Source organism: Mesoplodon bidens (assembly GCF_964165515.1).
Source record: "Mesoplodon bidens genome assembly, chromosome: 14".
Lineage (NCBI taxonomy): Eukaryota > Metazoa > Chordata > Mammalia > Artiodactyla > Ziphiidae > Mesoplodon > Mesoplodon bidens.
The window spans coordinates 82,928,040-82,952,046 of record NC_138170.1 but is presented as its reverse complement, the minus strand read 5'-3'; the positions used below and the strand labels follow the sequence as shown (position 1 = coordinate 82,952,046).

The following is a 24,007-nucleotide window of genomic DNA, read 5'->3' as shown; positions in this document are numbered from 1 at the left end:
GTTTCTATTATTGGATGATTCCAATGACTAACCTCAATGGTATGGACAGTATAAAGCAAGGAAGGATTTCCTCACTCCTACGTGACTCTAGTGAATGAAACTGAACTCAGTATACCAGCTTCATCCACTTCTTTACCTTTCCTCCAGACAGGAGAACGTTACCTATGATTACACATCAACTTACTAAATCTTAAACCCAGTTTAAAGGCCAGAGGAGGTCTAAGAAGCAACAACACACTTCGAAAATTCTTGTGGGTCTTCCCGAGCAGGTGGCACAGGATGGGTGATGGATACTACGAGGCTGCAAATCCATCCAGGCTACATATAAATGATTGTCCTATACAGAATCCTCCTTCAGTCTCTGAAGAGACCAGAGTCTAACTCTTACGACTCAGAGTCCTGACTGCCAGCATTTGCCATGGCAAGGTGTCCACTCACTGAGGATACAGAATATGGATACGTAAGTATTTGTACTAAAAGGATACGTAAATGTGTGTGTGTTCATGTGTATAAGGGAGCGGGGCAGGGGGGAAACATGCAAATTTTAATAAAAATGTAACACAGAGATGAAGCAGGGATTAATAAAACTTGATTTAGTTTTATTATGTCTATTTCCTTCATATTTTAAATTGCCACTGATGTGGGTCACGTGCCTGACTCACACTATTTTACTTTGTTTTTGTCACTGAACTGAATGCAAAATTAAGAATAAACAGTGAAAGAAAACAAGCACACTTTAGTAACCTTAAGCAGAGTTCAATATTTTCCCTATCTTACCGCCATCCCTTTCTTTCCTCTAAGAGAAAGTTATCATAATCTCTCAAACAAATGATGGTTGGAATATAACCTTTTCAGCGATGAAAAATTAATTTCCAAATTCTTACCATCATGAATTTCGTAAGCCAAACTAGTGATCTTCTGGGTAATTATCATCATTGGGCTATGACAAAACAGAAAATAAAAATTTTATAAGAAGAAATTTAAAATAATACTTATGATATATGAAAGAGTTTTTATTCTGCTTATGACTACAAAACCCTGAAACTTTTTAATAAAAACAAGACCCCAAGGAATTTCAAAGAGAGAACTCCAGGGCTGCTATGTTTGGGGAAGCGACGGAAGACAGGGGATCTGGGCTTTCTCCCTTGCTTTAAGAAAAGGCTCATCCTCTCAAGGAAACCCGTGTGAGCAGAGATGCAGCCCCACCTCCTCACTTCCTGCCTGTAACCTGAGGCCAGAGCTGAGCACCACACAGCCACCAGATGGGACCCCATCACCCCATGCTCACTCAGTACTTTTCAATACTCTGTGCTGCCTTTTGCCTCAGGGTTGAATTTAAAGATGGAAAGGAAGTCGCCTGGGAAAAGGGGAATAGGTAGAAAATTAAAGGAGTTTGGGTAAGAAATGTGGAGCAAAACAGAAAGAGGGAAATGGGCAAAAAGAGAAAGGACGACATCTATGTCCCTATTCCAGGAACCAGGCAAGGCGGGGGAGCAGCTGTTAAAACGCCCTGGAGCAGCACCGAGTGCACACAAACCAGGTTACGCTCCACAGAAAGAGGACTTTAAATGTGTGTCACAAGTGAGAAAATGGCAACCGTTTTCCCATATTTCATAATCTCTAATTGAATGGATAACTTGCGAAGAAAAAAAAATCCACATAAGAAAACCCACCAGGCTACATTTTTATCCTTTACGTTAGCTTACAGACAATTAGTATTAAAGAACAATTAACCCTAAGTTACTTGTTTATATTTTTGGAATCTCAATAAAACCAGCAGGAAATCATGGAAGGCCCATCGCAGCCGGGGAGCGGCAGGGGGGCTCAGACCCACCACGAAGACCCTGAGCTTCACCCCCACCCCCACCCCTCCCCGTGCCCACTGCTCAGAGCACAGACTGCCACCTTCACCAAAACAACCAGCATCTTTTTTTTATTTTTTTGCGGTACGCGGGCCTCTCACTGTTGTGGTCTCTCCCGTTGTGGAGCACAGGCTCCGGATGCGCAGGCTCAGCGGCCATGGCTCACGGGCCCAGCCGCCCCGCGGCATGTGGGATCTTCCCGGACCGAGGCACGAACCCGCGTCCCCTGCATCGGCAGGCAGACTCTCAACCACTGCGCCACCAGGGAAGCCCCGACCAGCATCTTTAAACATGTAAAGAAAGGAGGTGATTTCTCACCGCGTCAGCAACGCCATCAAGGGTTTGTTTTAATCGGTCTGACCACTGGCATGAGATGCACAGACCTGGGCCCCCCGAGAACTTACAGCTCACTGTCTTCACATAACAGGCAAGATCTCATAACAAACCTGTCAGGTGACGATCGCTCTTAAACTCAAGGCACTAACGGAGAGGATTCCTCTTGAGTTCCCTTAAAGGTCAGTTCCTACATATACATCACTCACTCTCAGGAAATTATCCCTCGGCTAACCTATCCCCCAGGCTGCTTGCTTTCAACACCCAGTTGCCATATTTTTAATTTTGCAAGATATTTTACATGCCTTTGAGGATTATAAAATACCCTGTAACACCCATTTCCCTGGGGGAAAAGAATCATTCTCCTCACCAGCCTAATTCTCTTCATAGTTTAGTTTAAAAATGGATGAGAAAATACTCTTCGGTTCTAAATTTTAATTCTCGCATCACCTTAAAACATCATAAAAACACCTGATAAAATAATTATTAAATTTATACTACCAACTCAGTGACGTACTAAATTGCTAGGTCCATATACATCAGATGTTCCCCAAAGGCAAATATGTGCTTCTCGAGTGCGTGCCCTTACTGCGCCTCCTGGCAGCCCCATGCAACTTCTACTCTATCAGGTGTGCAGGACGCAGGCTCTCAGGCAAGTGAGCTGGGTCGGGGGACAGAGTGGTTCCAAGGAGCATGCTCCCTAACAGAGGCGGGAAGAAGGCGGGGCGCAGACCCACGTGCTCCAGACTCTCCCCGGATGCTGCTTCCTCCTGGAGCTGCTTTGCAAGGAGATCCCCGTCCCCTGCTTCAGGTCTCAGCTTAACAGTCACTTCGTACAAGAGGCCCGTGCGCAGCTCTTCCCCAGCAGCCACCTCTGCCCAAATGCGACACACACCCTTCACTTCATCTCAGCATCTTGTTTATTTCCTTCAAAGGATTTTTCACATTCACGGGTGTTTCATTTATCCAGTGATGGCTGTGTTTTAAAATGTCTTCTCTCTTTAGAAGGTCCCTGCTATAAGGAGCTAACAGTCTTTTCCACCACGGACCCTCCAGTGCCGGGCCCAGTGCCTGGCATAGGATGTGTGCTGAATAAGTATTTCTAAAATACCACATAAACGGAATCTTCTGAGTGTCAAGATCCAGCACTCCTTCCGTAGGTTGATTATATTCCCTCCCTCCTGTCCACTCTCCTCTGTGCTTGAAAACAGGGACCAGACTGTTCTGTGATTATTGGTTTATTCTCCTGTCACCACAAGACCCATGGACTGCTTCACAGCAGGAACGCTGCCCTGTTCACCCCTGTGCCCTCGGCACCTGCTACATACTCGGGTTCCAAGTTCTGACCGGCTTGTAAAACTGTCTCACACCCTTTTCTGTTTCCTTAGCTGATGATCGTTATCCTTGAGCATTTCCTTTGGTTTTAAAGGGGTGGCCATTCCACAGCCTCTGGTCCAACCTGTCACAGGCAGGGGTCAGGGGGTGGCTAACGTTGACAGTAAAATGACAGAAGACAAAATCATTAGAGTGACTATGAAGGAGCACTTTATGAATGAAAGCAAACAAGCACCAGGGGGAAGCTCGGCACGCGGGGAACAGACTAAAGCAGAGGGGAAGGCAGGCCGGTGAGTCCCACACGGGCAGGAGCCTGGCCGGGAGACAGAGCGGAGTGACGGAGGGAGGGGTGGCGGGCGTGCACAGAGGACGCTCCTAAGTGGAGACGCTCCCAGGGCTGACAAGGAGATGAACTGCAGTGGTTTTCTGAGCAGTGCACTTTGCTCACAAATACCTGAATGGCGACAATTAGAGTGACTCACGCAATTTTCACTTACACCTTTATTGACATTTTAACTACCTGTTTGCCTCCAATATCTAATCGCTTCCCAGGTCCTTGGAAGTCTGAGATAACGCGCTGTGAGTCAGACTCTCCTGTTTCCCTGCGGTGGAGGCTGCGAGGTGGAGTGGGGAGGGCAGGCGGTTGGCTTCCGGGCCTCCATGGAGCGAGGTCCGGGCCTGGATGGAGCCGCCTGCACGTCCTGTACCACGACGTCGCTAGATTTAGGCGGAACTACACATACTTTCTCCCCCGGCACTCTACTAGGAACGTGGAAAAATGTGCCATCGAGCCATTCAAAATAAATACCTCAACGGATGAAAGAGCTTCAGGTAGTATAAAATAAGATGTAAAGAACTAAAAAACTCTAGACTTCTTATAATTTTTTTAAAAGGGTACAAATTAACTTTGCTTTTTAACTAAAACATTTACATGCATTTTGTTTTCCTCTACAAAGAAGGAGAATAATGGGATTAACTTCTATCACACAGTGAAACTCAAACTGTAGTTAAACATTATCAGAGAATGAATACTAAAGAAGAACAACCACTTTCTGGATTGTTCCATTATCTCTAGGAGACTGCTGAACTCTATCAACGAGGCTACAAAGCAACTACGAGCACCTACTAGGTAAAGGTCAGTTTGTCACCAGGGTACAAGCAACCTAACAACAGAACCAAACTTACTTCTCCACTCTCAGGCATGTCTAATACACAGGTGTTCTCTCCTCCCAAACAGCAAAACCCACTGAAACCAACAAACCCCACGGACCTAACACCAAAGGAATGTGCATGAGAGAGGATGGAAAAGGCTTCTGAGCCACATCCACCCCCTTTACTCCCTCATTCGGAAAACAAGTATCTAATGAGCACCTACAAGGCACCAGGTGCTGGAGACACAGCGGTGAATGAGACAGCGTTCTCGTTCTCGTACTGGGGAGGGATGGATAACAGATGAACTTACAGGGAAATATCGTGCGCCAGCTGTTGTTCTGCTCATCAGGGTGGGGGAGAGGGAGTGCCAGGATGCAGGTGAGGACTGGCCTCACCCGGGGGTGACGGTTCACAGAGAACTTGAGTCAGGGAGCAAGCCCTGGTGAGGCAAGTTCACCAGCCCCCAGATGGGTGTGATTGGCCTGCTGGAAGGCTGGTAAGGATGCTGATGTGACTGGAGGGGGCAAGTAAGGACAGGAACAGACGGTGAAGACAGACGGGGGGCAGGGGCCAGATCTAGGAGGCTTCTGCAGGGCGCTGTGAGGACACAGGCTGTGACCCAAGACACACTGGGAACTGTGGAGGGTGACAGGAGAGAACTACCTTGGTTCTAAGTGGGTATATTCCAGCTCTGGGTGGGAAGGACTTTGGGGTGCTGGGATGGGGCTGAGAGACAGGCGAGAATGGCAGCCCAGATCAGGGTGGCAGCACGGGCCTTGTGAACTGGATTCCAGCCGCCTTCTGATGGTAAAGACAGTGAGATTTGATGAAGATTTGACGATGGATCAGATACAGGGTTTGAGACCTGAAGCCACCAAGGTTTTTGACCACAGCAAGAAACAGAAGGATGGGGCTGGCTGCGAAGGAGTGCAGGAGGAAGAGGGAAGGGAAATTGGGAACTCTGTGTTAGGCAAGTTCAGTGTGAGATGCTGATTGGACAACCAGGCGGAGACGTGGGGGACAGACAGGTGGACCCACGAGTCAGAAAACAGCTCACGTCCCGACTCCAGTACTTAATCCATTGTGGAGACGGGGGAGCTATTTAACTGCCCCCCCCCACAATTATTATCTATAAAATGGGGATAATAAAGCCACTGTGTGGATTAAATAAAACAGCAATAGGACAAATACCATGAACAGTATCTGAGGCACAGCAGATGTCTGATAAAACCTTCGTTCAATAAATAGCGGAACTGCTACTCAGCAGAAGGCACTGGAGGGCTGCAGTACTTAACTGTAAAGTGCTGTCTCTGAAGGAGCTTTCTCACTCAATTAGGAGCTAAACCGGTACATGAAGAGCTGCATTAAAAAGTGTTAAGTGCTAAATGAGATATCTGAAGAAATGTGCAGAGAAATGAGAGATAACTTCAGACTAAGCAAACTGAGGGGGAAACACCTCGAACAGGAGTCACTTCATCTGGGCCTTTAAGAGCAGGGAGGTCTGGATATGCAGGTAGGGTTGGGAAGGGTGTTCCCGGCAGAAAGCATCTGATGGGCAGTAAAGCGTGAGGACATGAAAGTGGCTGAGCACACGCAGTGGGGGCTTTGAAGGCCAGTGATCAACTTTTTAGAGTCTTAAGAGAACAGATTTCTGACAAATACCGTGATACCACACTGCTCTGTGAACAAACATAAACTCGGGGAAAAGGCTCAGGTAGGGCGGGGAACAGACATACCAAACCATAGAACAGACCCGTGCCTGTTTACTCCTGGTAACCTGAACTACATCCGTGGCAGCTGGGCGGAATGCTTCCCCTAACCAAATGTAGGTCAAGGTGTCGGGAGACGCTCCCACAGGATGAAACAGGATAAATGGAACACTGCGGTTTACAGGCTGAATAATTTACAGCAACCCTATTTACAACACAGGTGCGGGGCACAGCAGAGCGGAGGATGGTGAGAGCAGCAGGAACCTTCCAGGACCCAGCTCAGTGAGTACAGAGGGGCGGAATGGAGCTTTTAGACCGAATGGTCTCTCCCTTCTTCTGTTTGACACGACTGCCACCTGCAAAAGTGCTTAGCACCCAGTGAAACGTATAGCGCATGCTCAATAAATCTTAGCTGAATGAACACACAGGGGCAGCTGGTAATAAGACACTTACTGAGCATCTGATACTATCTGGTTAGCTCTAAAATATATTCTTGATTTCAACGGAAAACATGTCACGTATATCTTTTTTTGGTGGATGCTTAACCAACCCTTAAGCTCCACAAGAATCGACATATTCCAGTCAGAACTCATTACCTTCCTGCCCCCAAAATATCTTTTTCTGCTTCCATCTACAAGGATGCAAGTATTTACGTTTCTTTTTCTGTCTCAATACCATTTACTGAACATCGAGAGGGGCTTTCCTCATTGACCTATAATCCCAGCATTTTCATTCTGTACATTTATTTCCCAGATACACGGGTCTGTTTCTCTATGCTGGCTTCTTGGATTTGGCTATTCCTATGTCAGTCCTACAATATTTAAATGGTAGCTGCTTTACAAGCAGTGTATGTTTTTATATTGAATTTGCTACTCTCAAACACTTCTAGAGAAACTTTTCAATGTGTCTAATTTCCCTCAAAACCTCAACTTAAATTGCATAACATTTACAGATTAACTAGAGAAAAAGGACCATCTTTACAATACTGACTGTTACTCTCTGAATAAACAAGATGTTTCTCCAGTCAGTCTTCTTTTATATCCTATAGTAAAGTTTCATAGTTTTCTATACAGAGGTCCCTGCATTTCTTTTTACATGTATTCTTAAATATTTCATAGTTTTTACTGCTTTTGAAACTAGGATCTTTTTTCCATTATATTTTCTAACTGGTTATTGCTGATATAAAGGAAAGCCATTTCATTGTTTTGTACTTCTCTTGTATCTATTTTCTGAGGCCAACGTGAAAGCTAACATCCTAGCTTTTCAACCTTTCTGCAAAAAGAAGCTTCTATTAAGAGGTGAGTCCCTTTAATCTAATCAACATTTTAAATGTATATTGAACCTATTTCTCTCTCTCTCATTGCACACACATACACACGTGTGCCACACACACACAAAATCAGTGTTCCACACCTCTGCAAGTAACACTGCCCTGTACAAAACAGTTCCCATGCTATTTCTCAGCAAGAGCTTGGCTTCCCTTTTCTAACTTCAGGGCAACGGGACAGCTTAGCACAAAGAATGGTTCCCTTTATTCAGTTCTACCTTCTTCAGACAGCCAGCATTTTGGATGGCTACCATATCTATCTTTATTAGGATCAAGTCAGGATCTTTTCTGCTCATGTGTTGTCACACACTCAAGGCTTCTAAATGCTTCTTTTCTCTTCTGTGCCCATTAAAAAAAGAGCGAGTCCTTTAACTTAGTTCAGCCTCGATGGTCTCCTTGAGCTGATGTGTCTCTGTCTAATCTTTGTCAGTTCACTGATAATGGTCATATGTTTTCTCCTAATGGATAAAAATCACACATTAAACTGGGAGTTTTATATCAGGTTGTCCACCTTTAAAACGCTATGTTATTTCTCTTTGACATATTTCAATATTTTAAATTATACTTAAACATTTAAATGAATATTTTAATTTCATTAAAATACTTAAAGCCATGTCACACGCATTTTGTTCTTAACGTAAACTATCCTCTAAATTGTGGGGTCATGGAACTAGCCTTTTCCAACAGAATGAGAGAAAGCATGGCATGTTCTCTCTTTGCTCAACTCACTGCTGGACACGCCCCCTCCATCTACTTAATCAAGAGGATTCCAGAGACCCTGAAGGAGGCAGGGGCACAAGAAAGCAGGAGCCTGGTTCCCTGAATGACTGTGCAGAGCAGAGGCCCCCTCCTCACTGGACTGGACTGTGAGTGGAAAATAAACCTTCATTATGTAAAGCCACCAAAATGATGTCATTGTTTTGACAGGTTAGCCTACCCCTAGCTAGAGAGTGACATGAGTTTAGAACAGCAGATAAAGTAAATAAAAAAGGTAATGACTAAGATTGAAACGAAGGAGAGGTTACAAGGATCCAGCAAATACTGGGTCTCACGAATTTGTACTTGTACCAATCCATACTAATAAACTCAAGTCAGCTACATTAAATTACTTATTAAATCTGGTGGTTTAAAAATATAAGCAGCTGGGCTTCCCTGGTGGCGCAGTGGTTGAGAGTCTGCCTGCCGATGCAGGGGACATGGGTTCGAGCCCTGATCTGGGAAGATCCCACATGCCGTGGAGCGGCTGGGCCTGTGAGCCATGGCTGCTGAGCCTGCGCGTCTGGAGCCTGTGCTCCTTAACAAGAGAGGCCGCGACAGTGAGAGGCCCACGTACCGCAATGAGGAGTGGCCCCCACTTGCCACAACTAGAGAAAGCCCTCGCACAGAAACGAAGACCCAACACAGCCAAAAATAAAAAAAATAAATAAATAAATTTAAAAAAAAAAAAAAAAAAAAATATAAGCAGCTAGTTCCTACTTTCGTTATACTAGGATGACAACACGTGACCTGGGTTACCTCTTCAAGTTCACCAAGATTTTCATGGTGGCCCAGTACATTTATTGATTCTGCTCAATAGCTCTTTTCTTCAAGAATTCCTATTATTTATAAGCTAGATCGCCAGCATCTATTCACTTCTTCTGAATGGCAGGTGTATTTCTCAATTCTATTCAATATATTGCTAATTTGACTAACTAGTGTTTTAGTGTATTTAATCAATGTTGTTTTGTCTTGGTTTTGTTTGTTCTTTTGGATGCAGTCTCCTTTCATCTAAGCCTGTTTTAAAAATCTGTTTAATAAAAGTAAAATCCACTTTGATCTCATTAAGGAGAAAAAGATATTTCATCTTCTGAAATTCTCTTGTTTTACAACAGTGATTTTTCTCTAAGCTTATACAACTTGGGGCCTTTTCTATTGTTGAACAATTTTTTTCATAGATGTCATGATTTGTTTTATTTTTTCCACTTACTTATCCTTAAGTTGGATTTACTGGTCATTTTTTATCCTGTCCAGATGACTCAAGACTGACTTAAAAGCAGGTCTTCTGTATCTTGTTCAACAGAGAGAGCTGTCAGGCTTGACATAAAGACTATAGAGTTTTATCTTCAACTTCCCCACCTGGTACCTAGGTGTTAGCAGGTGTCCCTTTATAAAGATGGTGAGCAAGTTCTTTCGTAAGGACTTGGACTGCATTTATCTCATCATAGACATTCCATCAGTTTTGTTACAGGGAAAAGACCTCTCCAGTACCAAGGAGGGACTCAATCTCCTTTGAAGGAATAAAAGCCAGAAGTTATTTCTACCACTCAGTAGAATACTGAATATAAAAGAATGTAAAACATTCCATAGAAGTGAAATGCATAGAAGTAAAATACATGCTCAAGTGCTCTCCCTTGGAAATTCAGAATGACAAACCTAGTCTGAGGACCTCCAGTCCGAAGAAAGTCCCACAGTGTGCTAAGAAGCAAGAACAAGCAATCAGATGTTCCACAGAAGCTGGTGGAACGATTGTATAAAAGGGACTCCAGAGAAAGGAAGAAGGAAGGAAAGGAGGGAGGGAAGTCGGGGGGAGGAGGGAAGGTAGCAAGGATGCAGGCTCAAAGGGGCTGGTTTTCATTAGTGACAAGTGATTGCAGAAATTCCTAACAGAATTAGAAAATGCTTTCAATATCAGAATGCTGTACAACAAATTTAATTGCCATGTATTTAGAAATTTTGTATAAGTCAATTTTAAAAACCAGGTTATTTTTGTGACTTATGTAGCACTATAAAAGACCACTTTACAAGAAGAAAAATGCTAAATTCATAAAAGAATTTTCAACTAACAGAGCTTTTCATTTGAACTACTAAATGCAACTAAATTTTGTCCTTTAACCAACATGTTAGAATAGATAAACAGGCTTACCCTGAAAAATCCGCAGAATATTGTCCATAATCAAAGATATAGACTCTAGTAATTTGGCAGACTGTGAGGTAACCCAAAGCAAACACAAAACAATATCTGGAAAACAAAAATAAGCTAGATTAGTGAAATAAAAAGATTCATTTTGTTACAGAAGACATTTTAAACTAATTTATTAACTATATGATATGGTTTAAAAAATTAAACATTACTAGATCTACTCCACAAATAGCTTTCTTCAGTAAGTTTTAAAAATCTTTACTAGTGTCTGTTTCAGTTTACTTGAACTTTGTACCATCTTCAATGGTAAGTGCATTTAGTTCCTACCTTTATTCATTTTCTCCTTCTGAAAAAACTCCATACACCAAATTATGTATCTGAAAGTCATGCTCACAGCATGAAACTGAATATGTTGAGTATTGATATCTGTTCTATTTATTCCTCCTTCTTTCTAGAAAACAAAATCTAGTATGAAAATATTTGGCTGAAATATACATTAAACAAGTTCTTAATAGGATTTTTAAAACTTGTCCTCAATTGTCTAGAATCATAAACACTTAGTGTGGGTCAAGTGTTCTTAACTCACATTTTAAAACATGAACGTTTAGTAATTTTCAGTCTTAAGATGTATGGGAGAGAGTTACAATAATTAAACACACAGTATGGGAAAAAGAATTTACATATCAATGGAACAGAAATCCACAGACTCTAGAATCCATAACATTGCATAAAATGAAGGCTGCAATGCAAATTAGCAGGAATGGATTGATTATCACCTAATTCGTTAACAATGTGGCTGGGGGAAGGGAGTTGTATCTTCATCTAAACAATTCTAGATGGATTAAAGAATTATGAATACAACACAAAACCAAAACACAAAGGGGCTGTGGATAAATATTCAAACATTCTCAAATTGGCGAAGGACTTTCTAAACATATATAATGAAGAAATCAATGGAAAAGGACCAACGTATTTGGCTAAATTGAAACCTTAAACTTCTCAGGTAGGCAATTCAGGAGGTATTATGAAAAGGTCCTTTCAAACTTTATACCAGTAGGTAATTCTGATCTACTTGGATTATTCCTGAGCAAACAAAAAGGGAGGAAAGCTTCCTAATTCAAATGATTCACAGAGTTAATATATTCCTGATAGCTATATCTGATAAAATGGCACACGTGCATACCCATACACAAAACGCTGAGAAATCAAACCTAACATGACCTCTAAGTGTCATGTGGCAGACTGCATTTTCCAGAGAGGGCCCCACTTCACATGCTCTTCTACAACCTGCCCCTCGGTCCCCTCTTCAGGAGGAGGAGTCTCTTTCTCTACCCGCTTTGAATCTCCGTTGGCCCTCTAACGGCACTGACCAGTAGACTAAAGTAGAAGTAACACTTTGCTAGTTCAGGTGCAGCCCATAATTAGCCTGGCAGTTTCTCCTTCCTGCCTTTTGCAAGTTGTTTGTCAGGAAAAAAGTATGACTGTCCCAAGACCAACACATGTACAGGTTCTGGAGGAAGGGAGTGTCGGAGAGTGAGGTGCCAGGGAGCACTAAGTCTCTAGACATGTTACGTGAAGAAGCTGATGTCAGGTGACAAAGAGGGCTCGATTCAGTTGAACCTTTCCTGAATTCCTGACTCACAGAACAATAAGCACTTTATTTTAAGCCACTGCATTTTGATGTAGTGACATAATCAGAACAGAAATTGGTAAGTGAAAACAGGGTGCTACCATAGGAAAAACCTAACACACACTGGCTGTAGGACAGGGAGCAGGTGGCAGCAGGAAAGGTCTCGAGGAGATTGCTACCGAAGACCTAAAGAGCAGGAGGGAAATTAGAACTGGAAGCAGAGAAAAGGCACCCCAGGTTATACTGGGGAACACTGCTGCCTGCTGTAACATGGAATATACGAAAAATACCCAATAAAAGTGCTGAAAGGTTTCTCTTAGATGCATACAACAAGGTACGGGTAGAGAGAGATGAACTAAAAAAGAAAATGTGCAGGGTTTGAGCAGAATTTAGGAAAAGTAGAAAGGGCTCAGGATAGTCTTTCTTGTCAGCAAAATATTCTTAAAGTAATCAGAGTAAAGATGAAGTCAGGGGTGCTCTTGATGACACCTCAGAAAGATTTAAGGACACAACTTTATGGAACCTCTTAGATTTAAAAAAAGAGTTTCTAAGAATCTTAAGGGTATATACCTCTTAGACTCTCTACAAGGCAAGAACATTTTTAGGAACCTTAAGGATGTTGCCCCACAGCACTTTCAGACCAAATTAAAAAGGAGACTATCAAAAAGAGATCTGTGGGTGCAGCTTTTGTCTAATGCAGGGGGTTATAATCAGATACACAGGAAGCCCACATCATTTTTAAGGGAGTTACATGAGATTGGACTGAAAGGGAGAGACAGCTCAAAATGAAAACAGACCTTTGGGTGCCCAACTATCTACTGTTGGGTCGTAGGCTAAGAACACTATTCAACTGCAAAATCTGGCTATTTCTTATGAAAAAGGAAGGAGAGCTCAGGGTGTGGAGTCAAGAGTTTAGGGGTGAAGCCAAGAGCCATAGAGAACCACTTGCAGGGACTAGGTCTGGGCCCTAATCAAGGAAGTGATAACAGGTGTCTGTCTGGAGGTCACGATTGTTACGGACTGGGGATTGCTAAGTGACCTGCATTCCCCTCCTATTTGAACAGAAAGGTCTACTACAGCTATCCTATCACTGTTCACCACTGTATACTGGGTCCACCAGGGGCCTCTTTAGTCCGTGGGCCGTGGCCTCTGGGCCTGCACATCCAGAGCCTGTGCTCCACGGCAGGAGGGGCCGCGGGGGTGGGAGTCCCGCGTGCCACAAAAAGAAAAAAAAGAAAAAAAAATTCAGTACTTTGTTGGCCCTGAAACACTAGTAACTCATGGGGGAAAGCATATGAAAGTTTTTGAAGTGGGAAAGAAGAGGTATATGTGTTAGTGTAAAATAACTTACTTTTAGACTTATTTTGAAAATTCAAATAACATTAGAGTCCACTCCCCTCAAATCTCTAAATTTAGCATCATAATCCCAAGCAAAATCCCAACAATACTTTTAGTGGAACCTGATTAGTTGACTTGCAAGGTCTTCTGGAAAACTAAACAAACATATGATGAGGAGGACTTGCCCTCTCCTACCAGATAAAAGAAAATGTCACGGTGATTTATAACGCAGTATTGATGCAGAAACAGGCCAAAAGATTAACCTTACAGAGAAGAAAGTTCAAAAAAAGACTCACTGTACAACTGAAAGTTTTGGTAATTATAAAGCTGGCATATGAAATTAGTGGGAAAAAGATGAATGAGGCAAATGAAGTGTAAAAAGTTAGCTCTCCTTTCAGAAATAAAAATAGTTTTCGAGTTCACACTACACACACATACAAAAATCCAGTCAGACTGTGAAAAAAAATAAGACAGTAAAAAGTCTAGAATAAAACACAAAAGAATATCCTCAAATTTCTGGAACTGGAGAAACCTTCATAAGCATGACAAAAATCATAAATGCCACAAAGACAAAATGTGACAATATTTATTATATAGAGATTATTGGAAATTTCTGTATGAGAGACGACAGAAAATTAAATAAGTAACAGAAATTATCTACTACACGTAGGTTAATATCCCTAATGATGAAATTCTACAAGTCAACAAAGAAAGAAATTAAGAATTCAAGTGAAAAAATGGATGAGAATGTGAATGAGCAACTTAAAGAATAAAAAAATTATAACGGCCAGTCCATTTAGAAAAATAAATTAGATTCATGATAAAGAATGACCAGGAAATAATAATAATAATCCAGAAATGCTTATTAGAATTATAATATTTATCCAATATAAAAAGTTTAAAAGTCGATAATACTTTAAGACTGGCAAAAGTTTAAAAGTAGGGGCTTCCCTGGCAGTTTAGTGGTTAAACCTCCGTGCTTCCACGCAGGGAGCATGGGTTTGATCCCTGGCTGGGGAACTAAGATCCCACATGCCATGCACAGAGCAGCCAAAAAAAAAAAAAAAAGACTAGTAAGACTGGCAAAAGTTTAAAAGTAGATAATATCCAGTTTGGGAGGGGAAAACAGGCATTCGCAAACATAGCTGGTAGGGATGAAATTTTAAACATCTTTTTTTGGTAGGTGATTTTGCAGCATACCTCAGAATTTGTACATACTCTTTGAACCGCCAATTTCACTGCAAGAAGTCTATCCTAAAAAATAAAAATACTTATATATATGCACAAGGATACATACAAAGATATTCACTAAAGCACTGTATTTAATGATAAAAATGGGAAACCAACTAAATGTCTCCAATGATATTAGCTATAATAAATGTAAATAATAAAATAAATAGAAAGCCACATTATAGCATTCAGTAACAGTGAATAAAGAGATATTTGTATGTACACACAATGAAAGTCAGAGTCAAGTGGAAAAAGTAAGCTAAAGAACAGTGTGCTTAAAATGCAATCCCATTTTAGGTTCTCTATTTATGTACACATATGTATGTGTATATATAAACATATACAGATACATCATGGAAAAAGCTCTAGAACAGAACTGTAGCAGACACTCTAGGCTGACTCACTCCATGTGCATTTCCATCTCTGTTCACCCTTGCTTTCCTTGCCTATAGAGGCCAAAGGCTAAATATTCCATTTCCCAGCCTCTCTTGCCATTAGAGGTGGCAAGAGACACAGTTCTACCTATGAGGTGTATGCAGGCGTCTGCTGAGGCTCCTGGGAAGGTACACGTCTGTGTGGCCCACGGTGGTGGCCGTCTGCAGGAGTGTTCCAGAGCCGGCTCATACCAGCTTATGAAAGCTGCTAATTTTTCAAGAGTTTTTGTAAAGTGGTTGTTAAACACAGCCATTACTAAAAACTAAATGATATAAACATAAGATTAAAGAAATTATCTTTCAAAGGTATTAAATGTTCAAACTCATCACTTCTCAATTACTTCCTGACTTTTGCTATTTTCTGTGCTCTTGAGGTGATTTACATCTCCTGTATCTGTGCGGTGGAAATAGTATGTAATTGTGAGCTACTGAGCATTTCTTCCCGATTCCACATTCAGGGGCATCAAGTTAGTAGCTTTAAATCCACCGTGGTGGAAGTATTTACACATCTTGAAAACTGGCAAACACTATAGAATGTTTAAAGCAGGGATCATCACACTGAAGCCTGTAGGACAAATCTCGCCCCCTCCTTGTTGTTACATAAATGAAATTTATTTGACCACACCTATGCCCGTTTACATACATATTGTCTATGCCTGCTTTTGCCTTAGAAGAGCTAAGCTGAATAGTTGCACCAGCAACTGCATGGCCCTCAAAGCCTAAAATATTTACGATCTGGCCCTTTACGGAAGAAGTTTGCTGAGCTGAATTAGAAGTAATGAAGAGAATGCCAATAATGCATGTTAAACTTTTAAAAGTATGTCATGACCTGTAGCCACTACATTGTGAATAGCCAAAAAAAAAAAAAAAGGAAATCTTATTCTTCCAGTATTTAAAAACTGTTATTCAATTCAGCAAAGAAGTTGCTCTTACCCACATTATGGACAAGAAGAGTGAAGTGCCGACATATATCTTTATCGTTTCACTTTCAATTTACTCATTAATGTAAACAAAAATATCAACCGACATTCAAAATGGAGCCACATTTGTTTGCCCATGATGTGAGGAACTTCTTTACTGAACTGGAAAAACATCTGCAGTCTAATGCTGTCAAATTATGGTTGAATTACAACCATAGATTAGCTATGAGTTTGTCAAAAGTCAACGAAAGCATTCTGTGAGAATCAAAGAAAAAGAGGGGATACACGCAGCTGGTGTGGTGTGAATTCCTTCCGCCCAGACCATGAATCTGACTGCTGCTGCAGCAACCATCTTGCACCCACGAAGCAGCGATCTAACAGGCGAAGGACAGCACCTCAGAACAAGAAACCTGCTCCTGTGATAAACACTGCTGAGCAGCTACACTGGCTCTGAATAACCTCAGTCCAGACAAAAATCTCAGGTGGTGGTTTTTTTCTGCAACTGAAATGTATTCCTAACTGATACCAAAGCACACCAAACTTTTGTTGTTATCTTTTATTTGGAGATAGGCTGCAGGAAAGGGTGATGGGGAAAGCCCCTGATTTTTCAAGTTCACACAACAGCAGAGGAAAGCAGACATATAAGTCAATACATACGTGCACGATATTCTCATAAGTGCTATGGTCACTGCATGGGTTTCACTGAATGTCTTCAAACAGAAAAATATGCATGCAAATAAAATCCAGACAGACGTGATCTAGATTTAAATAACAGCCCCGTCACTTTTTACTCTTCCTATCTGTGTGATCTTAAGAAAGTTTCTTTACTTCTGAACCATAGTTCTCTTCCTTATAAAAGGCAGACACACAGGGAGGGAGCCTGATTCTGCTAACTGAATCACTGTGGTCTCGTCCTCCTCGCAACTGACCAGTTTACATGTGGGCATAAAACTTAAGCACAGTCAATGAAACATGACACAGAGCTTTTGGAAAGGCTTTCTCCTCGAAGTAGGACACTTGCTACTGACATGTTGATAAGCCCAGCTTATAAAAGGAGCTAGCCTACAGACAGTATGCTGACATAGCAAAGCAGAAAAGCTATATAGAGCAAAACACAGAACTTTTTGATGCCCTCATTAAAACTGAGTTGCTGAGCTAACCAACAAGAACTGCCTTGCCTCAGGACTTCTTGCTTCAGGAGGTAAATCTTCCTGTACTGTTATACCATTATACCTCTATGAGCTGGGATTTCTGCTCTTTGCAGTTTTTCAAAGCATCCTGATATTATCATCACTCATAACAAAATTAAATCAACAAGATTTGAAGAGCTCCAGAAAGAACCTTTTATTATTCATTAAAATATAAATGTTGAATTACTGCCCCATTTTAAAAAGAGAAACCACATCTAAAATACCCATTCTCTAGATATTAGATACAAATTGGAAATTGTTCAGGGAAAAACAAAGTGCTCAGGGACTATGGAAACTAATGGGCTAGCAATGATGTGAACTGGGAAAGAATTTCTCCCCTAATGAGGAAAACAGGCAACATCAACAAAAGGTTCAAAATCTTGATGGGAATAAAGACAAAAACTAATAAATGAGTAGCTGTTTGAATGTGCTGAAATCAAATTAAACTGTTCACTTTCCAAGGTGCCTGAGCTCAGATGGCTTTGGGTGCAACCCAAATTCAGGAAAGGCCTGCATATCTGAGTGCTAACTGCATTTCCTCCTTATTTTGCCTTCCCCACTGTCTATACTCTCCAAGGCTCTCTTTGAAATCTTGAAATCAGGTAGCCTAACTCCTCAAACTCTACTCTTCTCTTTCAAAACATTCTGTAGTCTTTGCATTTCTAAGTAATTTCTGAAGCCACTTTAAATACAAGGGACACTGTAAAACAAAAAGTATGTAAGCAAACAGAGAAAAAAAATTAAGGAGACAGGCCTCCCTGGCGGCGCAGTGGTTAAGAATCCGCCTGCCAGTGCAGGGGACCCGGGTTCAAGCCCTGGTCCAGGAAGATCTCACATGCCACGGAGCAACTAAGCCCGTGTGCCACAGCTGCTGAGCCTGCGCTCTAGAGCCCACGAACCACAGCTACAGTGCTCTGAGCCCTCGCGCCTAGAGCCTGTGCTCTGCAACAAGAGACGCCACCGCAATGAGAGGCCCTCGCACCGCAGTGAGGAGTGGCCCCCACTCGCTGCAACTGGAGGGGGCCTGCACGCAGCAACAAAGACCCAACACAGCCAAAAATAAATAAATAAAATAAGTACATTAAAAAAAATTATACAGTGGAACTTTAAAAAATAATTAAGGAGAAAGTAAAGTTAGTATTCAGATGTTACAAGTGCTGTGCACGTTAGACACGTGGATCAATGAACAGAACAAAGAGTCTAGAAATAAAGTCACACATATATGGTGAATTGCAATTCAAAACAGAAAAGACGGTATGTGGACAAATAGTGCTGGGACAAATGGATACATACACGGAAAAAAACTAATTTCAACCCTTGCCTCATAGCACACAAAAAAATTAACTCAGAATGGATCACTGACATAAGCATAAAAACTAAAACCATAAATCTTCTAGAAGAAAATATTTATAACCTTAGGTAGGCAAAGACATCTTAGAAAAGACACAGAAAGCTCTAAAGTACCAAATAAAAAATTGTTAAATTGACTTCATCAAAACTTAAAACTTCTATTTGTCAAAAGTCACCACCAAGAAGACGAAAAGGCAAGTCACAGGCTGGGAGAATATATCCACATACCTGTAAAAGACTTACAATCAGAAAACAGAAAGAATGAATTATAAGATAGTAATAAAATTCAAGTCAGAAGGTTCGAATAAACGTGTCCCAAAAGAAGATGTACAATTGGTCAAAAGGGCAAGAAAAGATGCCTTGACATCATCAGTCATGAGAAATCTGAATTAAAATCATAGTGAAATTCCACTGTACACACATTAGAACGACTAACATTGAAAAGACAGATAAAACCAAGTGTGGATGAGAATGTAAACAACTGGTACTCTCACACATTGCTTGTAGGAGTGTAAAATGGTATAACCACTTTGGGAAAGTTTGGCAGTTTGTTATACGATTAAACATACTTTTACCCTATGTCCCAGCAAATCCTCTCTAGGTATTTATTACATAAGAGAAATGAAGACGTATATCCATAAAAAGACTTGTACAAGAATGTTTTAGAAGTTTTATTCCTAATAACCCAAATTTGGGTTTTTTTTAAATACATACAATTTTTTTTTAAGATTTTTTTTGATGTGGACGGTTGTTTTTTTTTAAGTTTTTATTGAATTTGTTACAGTATTGCTTCTGGTTTTTATGTTTTGGTTTTTTGGCTGCGAGGCATGTGGGATCTTAGCTCCCTGACCAGGGGTTGAACCCACACCCCCTGCACTGGAAGGCAAAGTCCTAACCACTGGACCGCCAGGGAAGTCCCCCAAATTTTGAAATAATCCAAATGACCATTAATAAACAGGTGAAAGGATATGTAAATGGTGGTATATTTACACAATGGAAGGGTACTCAGCAATAAAAGGAACATACTGTTGATCAACACAATGACATGAATGAATTTTAAAGCATTAAGTTGAGTTTAAAAAGCCAGACACAGAAGATTACTTACTACATACTTCAACTTATATGAAATTCTAAAACAGGCAAACTAATCTATGGTGATAGAAAGCAGACAGCTGGTTGCAGGGGACTGGGCTAGAATGATTACAAGGGGAATGAAGGAACTTCGGGGGATGAGTGAGGTGTCCTGTATCTGGATTTGGGGGGTACTTACACAGGTCTATACATTTGTCCAAACTCACGGAACTGGTGGTTCTATTTTGTTTTAGGTAAATTTTGCCTAAATAAAGTTGATTTAAAAATTACCTGGAAACAAATTTTACCATCTCCATTGCAGATTCCTTCTCCACCTGGGGCCCCAGGGTTCAGGTCTCTTCTCCATTTCCACCTATTTCCAAAAGGATTTCATCCAGCTCCATGATTTTAAACTATGTAGGTGTTTACCTACTGCTGCATACCGACAGCACCCAGATTTTATATCTCTAGATTAGACGTGTCTCCTAACCTCCAAACTCAAACAATCAACAAGCTACTTAACATCTCTATTTGGTTGCCTAACAAGCATCTCAAATTTATCATGTTCAAAATAGAAATTCTGACCTCACCAAAACAATTCCTCTCCCTAGTCTTCTCTGTCTTGATTAATGGCATCATCTTTCACCCAGTTGCTTTGCCCAAAAAACTAAAGTCATTTTTGATGTATCTCTATACTCACATCCCATATCCGAGTCTTCAAATCCATCTTCATATTTCACATCATGTATGACCCACATCCACATCAAAATATACCCTGGACTGAGTAGTTCCCACTGGAAGCAGGTCCAGGCCTGGACCACTGTAAGAGCATCCTGACTAGCTCCCTGCTCCCACTCCCTCCCAAGTCTGTTATACACACAGCATCCAGAATATTCAGGACTTGCCAGCAGCTACCCACCACACTTAGAACAAAATCCAAATTTCTTCATGAACTTTTGTTGCCCCAGAATCTAACTTTAAAAAAAACAAAACTGAGTTCTTTCTTTGGTTCTACTGGATGAATGAAACACATTTACATAGGCTTTTATTTTGATAACTTAAGAAATAAAGAATTATTTAAGATAGATGAAACTAGAATATTACTGAAGCTTAGAGAAGCCTGGCAACACTGAGCTCACCCATCACACATGCACACAGGTGATCAATGGAATTCCAGCAATTTGGGGGAGGATAAGTTAGTCACCATCAGTGTTGTCTCAGGTTGGTCATGATTTGCTGAAACAAGGCTCCATTTCACTTTAAAGATAACTGTGTTCTTTTATAATCGTTTCTTGCTAAACCGTCCTGAGTCTTATTTGATTCCCCTCCCTCTGTCTCGATGGCCCTGCTAAGTGAAAACTGTAAAGCTGACAGAAGGTAAGCTCAGCTTAAAACTGCTAGGGGGTCACAACAGCCTTTAAGTCAGGGGTCAAGTTTTCTTCCAATTGGTATCTCCAAACCTTACCTCTACTTCCTGGCATATAACCCTGCATATCATAGGTTATTATGTAATTTTGAAGAGAGACTCCACTCAATTTAAAAAGCAAACACCTCTAAGTAAATACTTCTCCAAACCTACACTCCGTTCCTTTTAAAATCTATTCCAAAATTACTTTCCACAATTACACATTTCCATTTCTAGAATACACCATTTCAAATTAAATAATCAAAACTATAATTCACTTAATCTAGTGATTTCTACATTTTAATCTATTTAAATAGCAATAAATGTAAGCCAAGAACTGTTGATACAAAAAAGCAGTAAATATTGGCAGGGGGTGGACACTAGATTTAACTCCAAAGATGGCACTAGTGAGAAACAGAGTTTGCAAAGTACTTAATAAATGATTTACAGGATCTTAAAAATAGACTTTGGTAACAAGTAACCAGAAAACTGTACAATACTCACATTAACTAACCAGAGAGACAACTGGCTAAAATGCTAAATATGTACATAGGTAAAAATTTTTGCACTAAAAATACACCAGTCGTGTGAATACAAACACAATTATTAGACAATAATGAGAGTTTGCTGACCTACGGGCGAATGAAGTAAAGCAAAGGTGAATGTTCTATTTCTGGGTATATTTCAAAACAGGATCTTAAGCCTGATAAAGTCAGCAGAGACCTGGAAAGATGACTGCTTAAAAACTGTTCAAGTTTCCTATGTAAAAATTTATGATTAATCAAGTCTGTTCGTTTTCATTTAGTGGCTATTATGTGCAAGGCAACCTGAAGAGTTATTTGTCTATGGGGTGGCATTCGGAGGTGGCCTAAATATGAGGCTGTTATTCTAAAACCAGCATCCGGGAGTGAGCTCGGCTTTTCCTTCACTTCTACTTTTATGAAAGTAACACATGCACCGTTTCAAAGTCAAAGGGTCCGACACCGGTCACCAAGACAGAGCCTTCTACAGCCCTACACCCCACATGCAGGCTCTGCTCTCCAGAGGCTGCCAGGCCAGTTCCCAGATCCAGCCCTGGACTTGGCAGGACAGACTAGCTGGTCCTCAACAGCACCATCCTCGCAGGCACTTAGGTTTTGGCTTCTTATGCCATCTCCAGCCCCCGTCTTGTAGTTTACACCTCTTTGACGTTTCATTACCATTTAAGTGGAGTTTCAGATAAATGTGTGTGTTTAATCTGCTACAATTAACTGGAAGTCTCAAAACTTAGTTTTATAACCATCATCAAAACATCAGTTTTCTAAAATCTTTTTGATAGTATCTGCATTTTATTCTAATAGGCCAGTCATAAATTTAATGGAATTTTAATAAATGTGATCCTTAACGTTTCTTGTTATTTTTACTTTGTGTACAATAACACATTCTAAGATACATTATTTCTGGGACTTCCTGGTGGCACAGTGGATAAGACTCCGTGCTCCCAAGGCAGGGGGTCTGGGTTCGATGCCTGGTCAGGGAACTAGATCCCACGTGCATGCCACAACTAAGAGTTCACATGCCACAACTAAGGAGCCGGTGAGCTGCAACTAAGGAGCCCGCCTGCCACAACTAAGACCTGGTGCAACCAAATAAATAAATATTTTTTTAAAAAGATACATTATTTCTGCTAAAAAGGTTAAGTTTATTTAAGTTTGGTTAAGAACCAAAGGTTAAGTTTATCCTCAGGTAACCAATAGGTGACTATCAACTATCTAACCACACGATGTCTTTAAGAACCAAGTTGAAAGGCTCCTTCCACTATCACCACATTTATAAACACACCCTCTTAAAGATACACGGTAGCCATTCTTCACATTTCTAGATCACGTGTCTCATCTCTTCGCATAGTTGGTTTGTTAAAGATGTCACTTTGACTCCACACACTTGCCTTTTATAGAAGAAACAGTAAGATACGGCTTCTCCATCTCAAGAAGCTGACATCGAGCCAGGAACAACGGTCACCATGTCTGGCAGCCGACCGTGACTGCAGTGCTGGGTTTCCCAGGCTCAGCCATCAAAATACCAGTCACCCGTCTCACTAGGTCTATTTAGAGCGTCTTAATCACATTTTGTGAAAACTGCTCTCTTAGAGGTCCGTATCCTTCGCTAGACCGCACTCCTTGAAGACTTCAGACATCTGCGTATCTGAGCCTGGCGTGCTGCCTGACAAAGAGAAGGCGTTCTGCGAAGAGGCAGAACAGAAGCAGCACGAGGAGATAATCGCAGGCCGGGGACGTAAGTGAGGCTCCCCTCAGGAGCACAGCAACGTCGACGTAGCTGCAGACACGGAGCGGGACAGACACAGAAAAGGTGACGCCGCCCCGTCAGGCTCAGTGCCCAGGGCCAAGACTGGTCAGCCTGACGCCTACCTAGTGAAAACTGGGAGAAACAACAGGAAATAAGCTTAGTGGGTAAGATGGATTCAGAGTGTTCTGAAGGGCCGTGAGTTTCTTGACTGAGTATTGCGGCTATTCTCCCAGAGGCGTTCAAAGATTTCTGAACAAAGAGCAATACGATGAAATCGTTTTTAGGCAAATAATAAAGACTAACCCATATATATGAGGGATGGTGAGAGAGAAGGCTGGGAGTCAGAAGAGTACTTACACAGCAGGAGGAAAGACGTTCCGAGCTAAGACAGGGGATGGGACGGCAAATGCCCAGGATTTCCAAGGAGGAACTAAAAAACATCTCGTAACATACCGGCTATAGAAACTAAGAAGAAAAAGTCAGGTTTGTAAATTAGGGTGTATCAGGAGAACATAGAAGTCGATTCTGGAATGAAG

General features: G+C 41.3%; 1 protein-coding gene across 2 annotated transcripts in view; it reads right to left on the bottom strand.

The window, feature by feature from the left end:
* Window positions 1-24,007, bottom strand: part of MBOAT2 (membrane bound glycerophospholipid O-acyltransferase 2) — a 107,756-nt gene that overhangs the window by 21,112 nt on the left and 62,637 nt on the right. The window contains exons 4-5 of one of the 2 annotated variants that reach the window (XM_081255114.1): window positions 10,621-10,716; window positions 885-940 (exon numbers count right to left, since the gene is read on the bottom strand). In XM_081255114.1, coding sequence (XP_081111240.1) covers window positions 885-940; window positions 10,621-10,716 — 152 coding nt within the window. The remainder of the gene's footprint in view (window positions 1-884; window positions 941-10,620; window positions 10,717-24,007) is intronic. The other variant, XM_081255115.1, reaches the window with a different exon arrangement.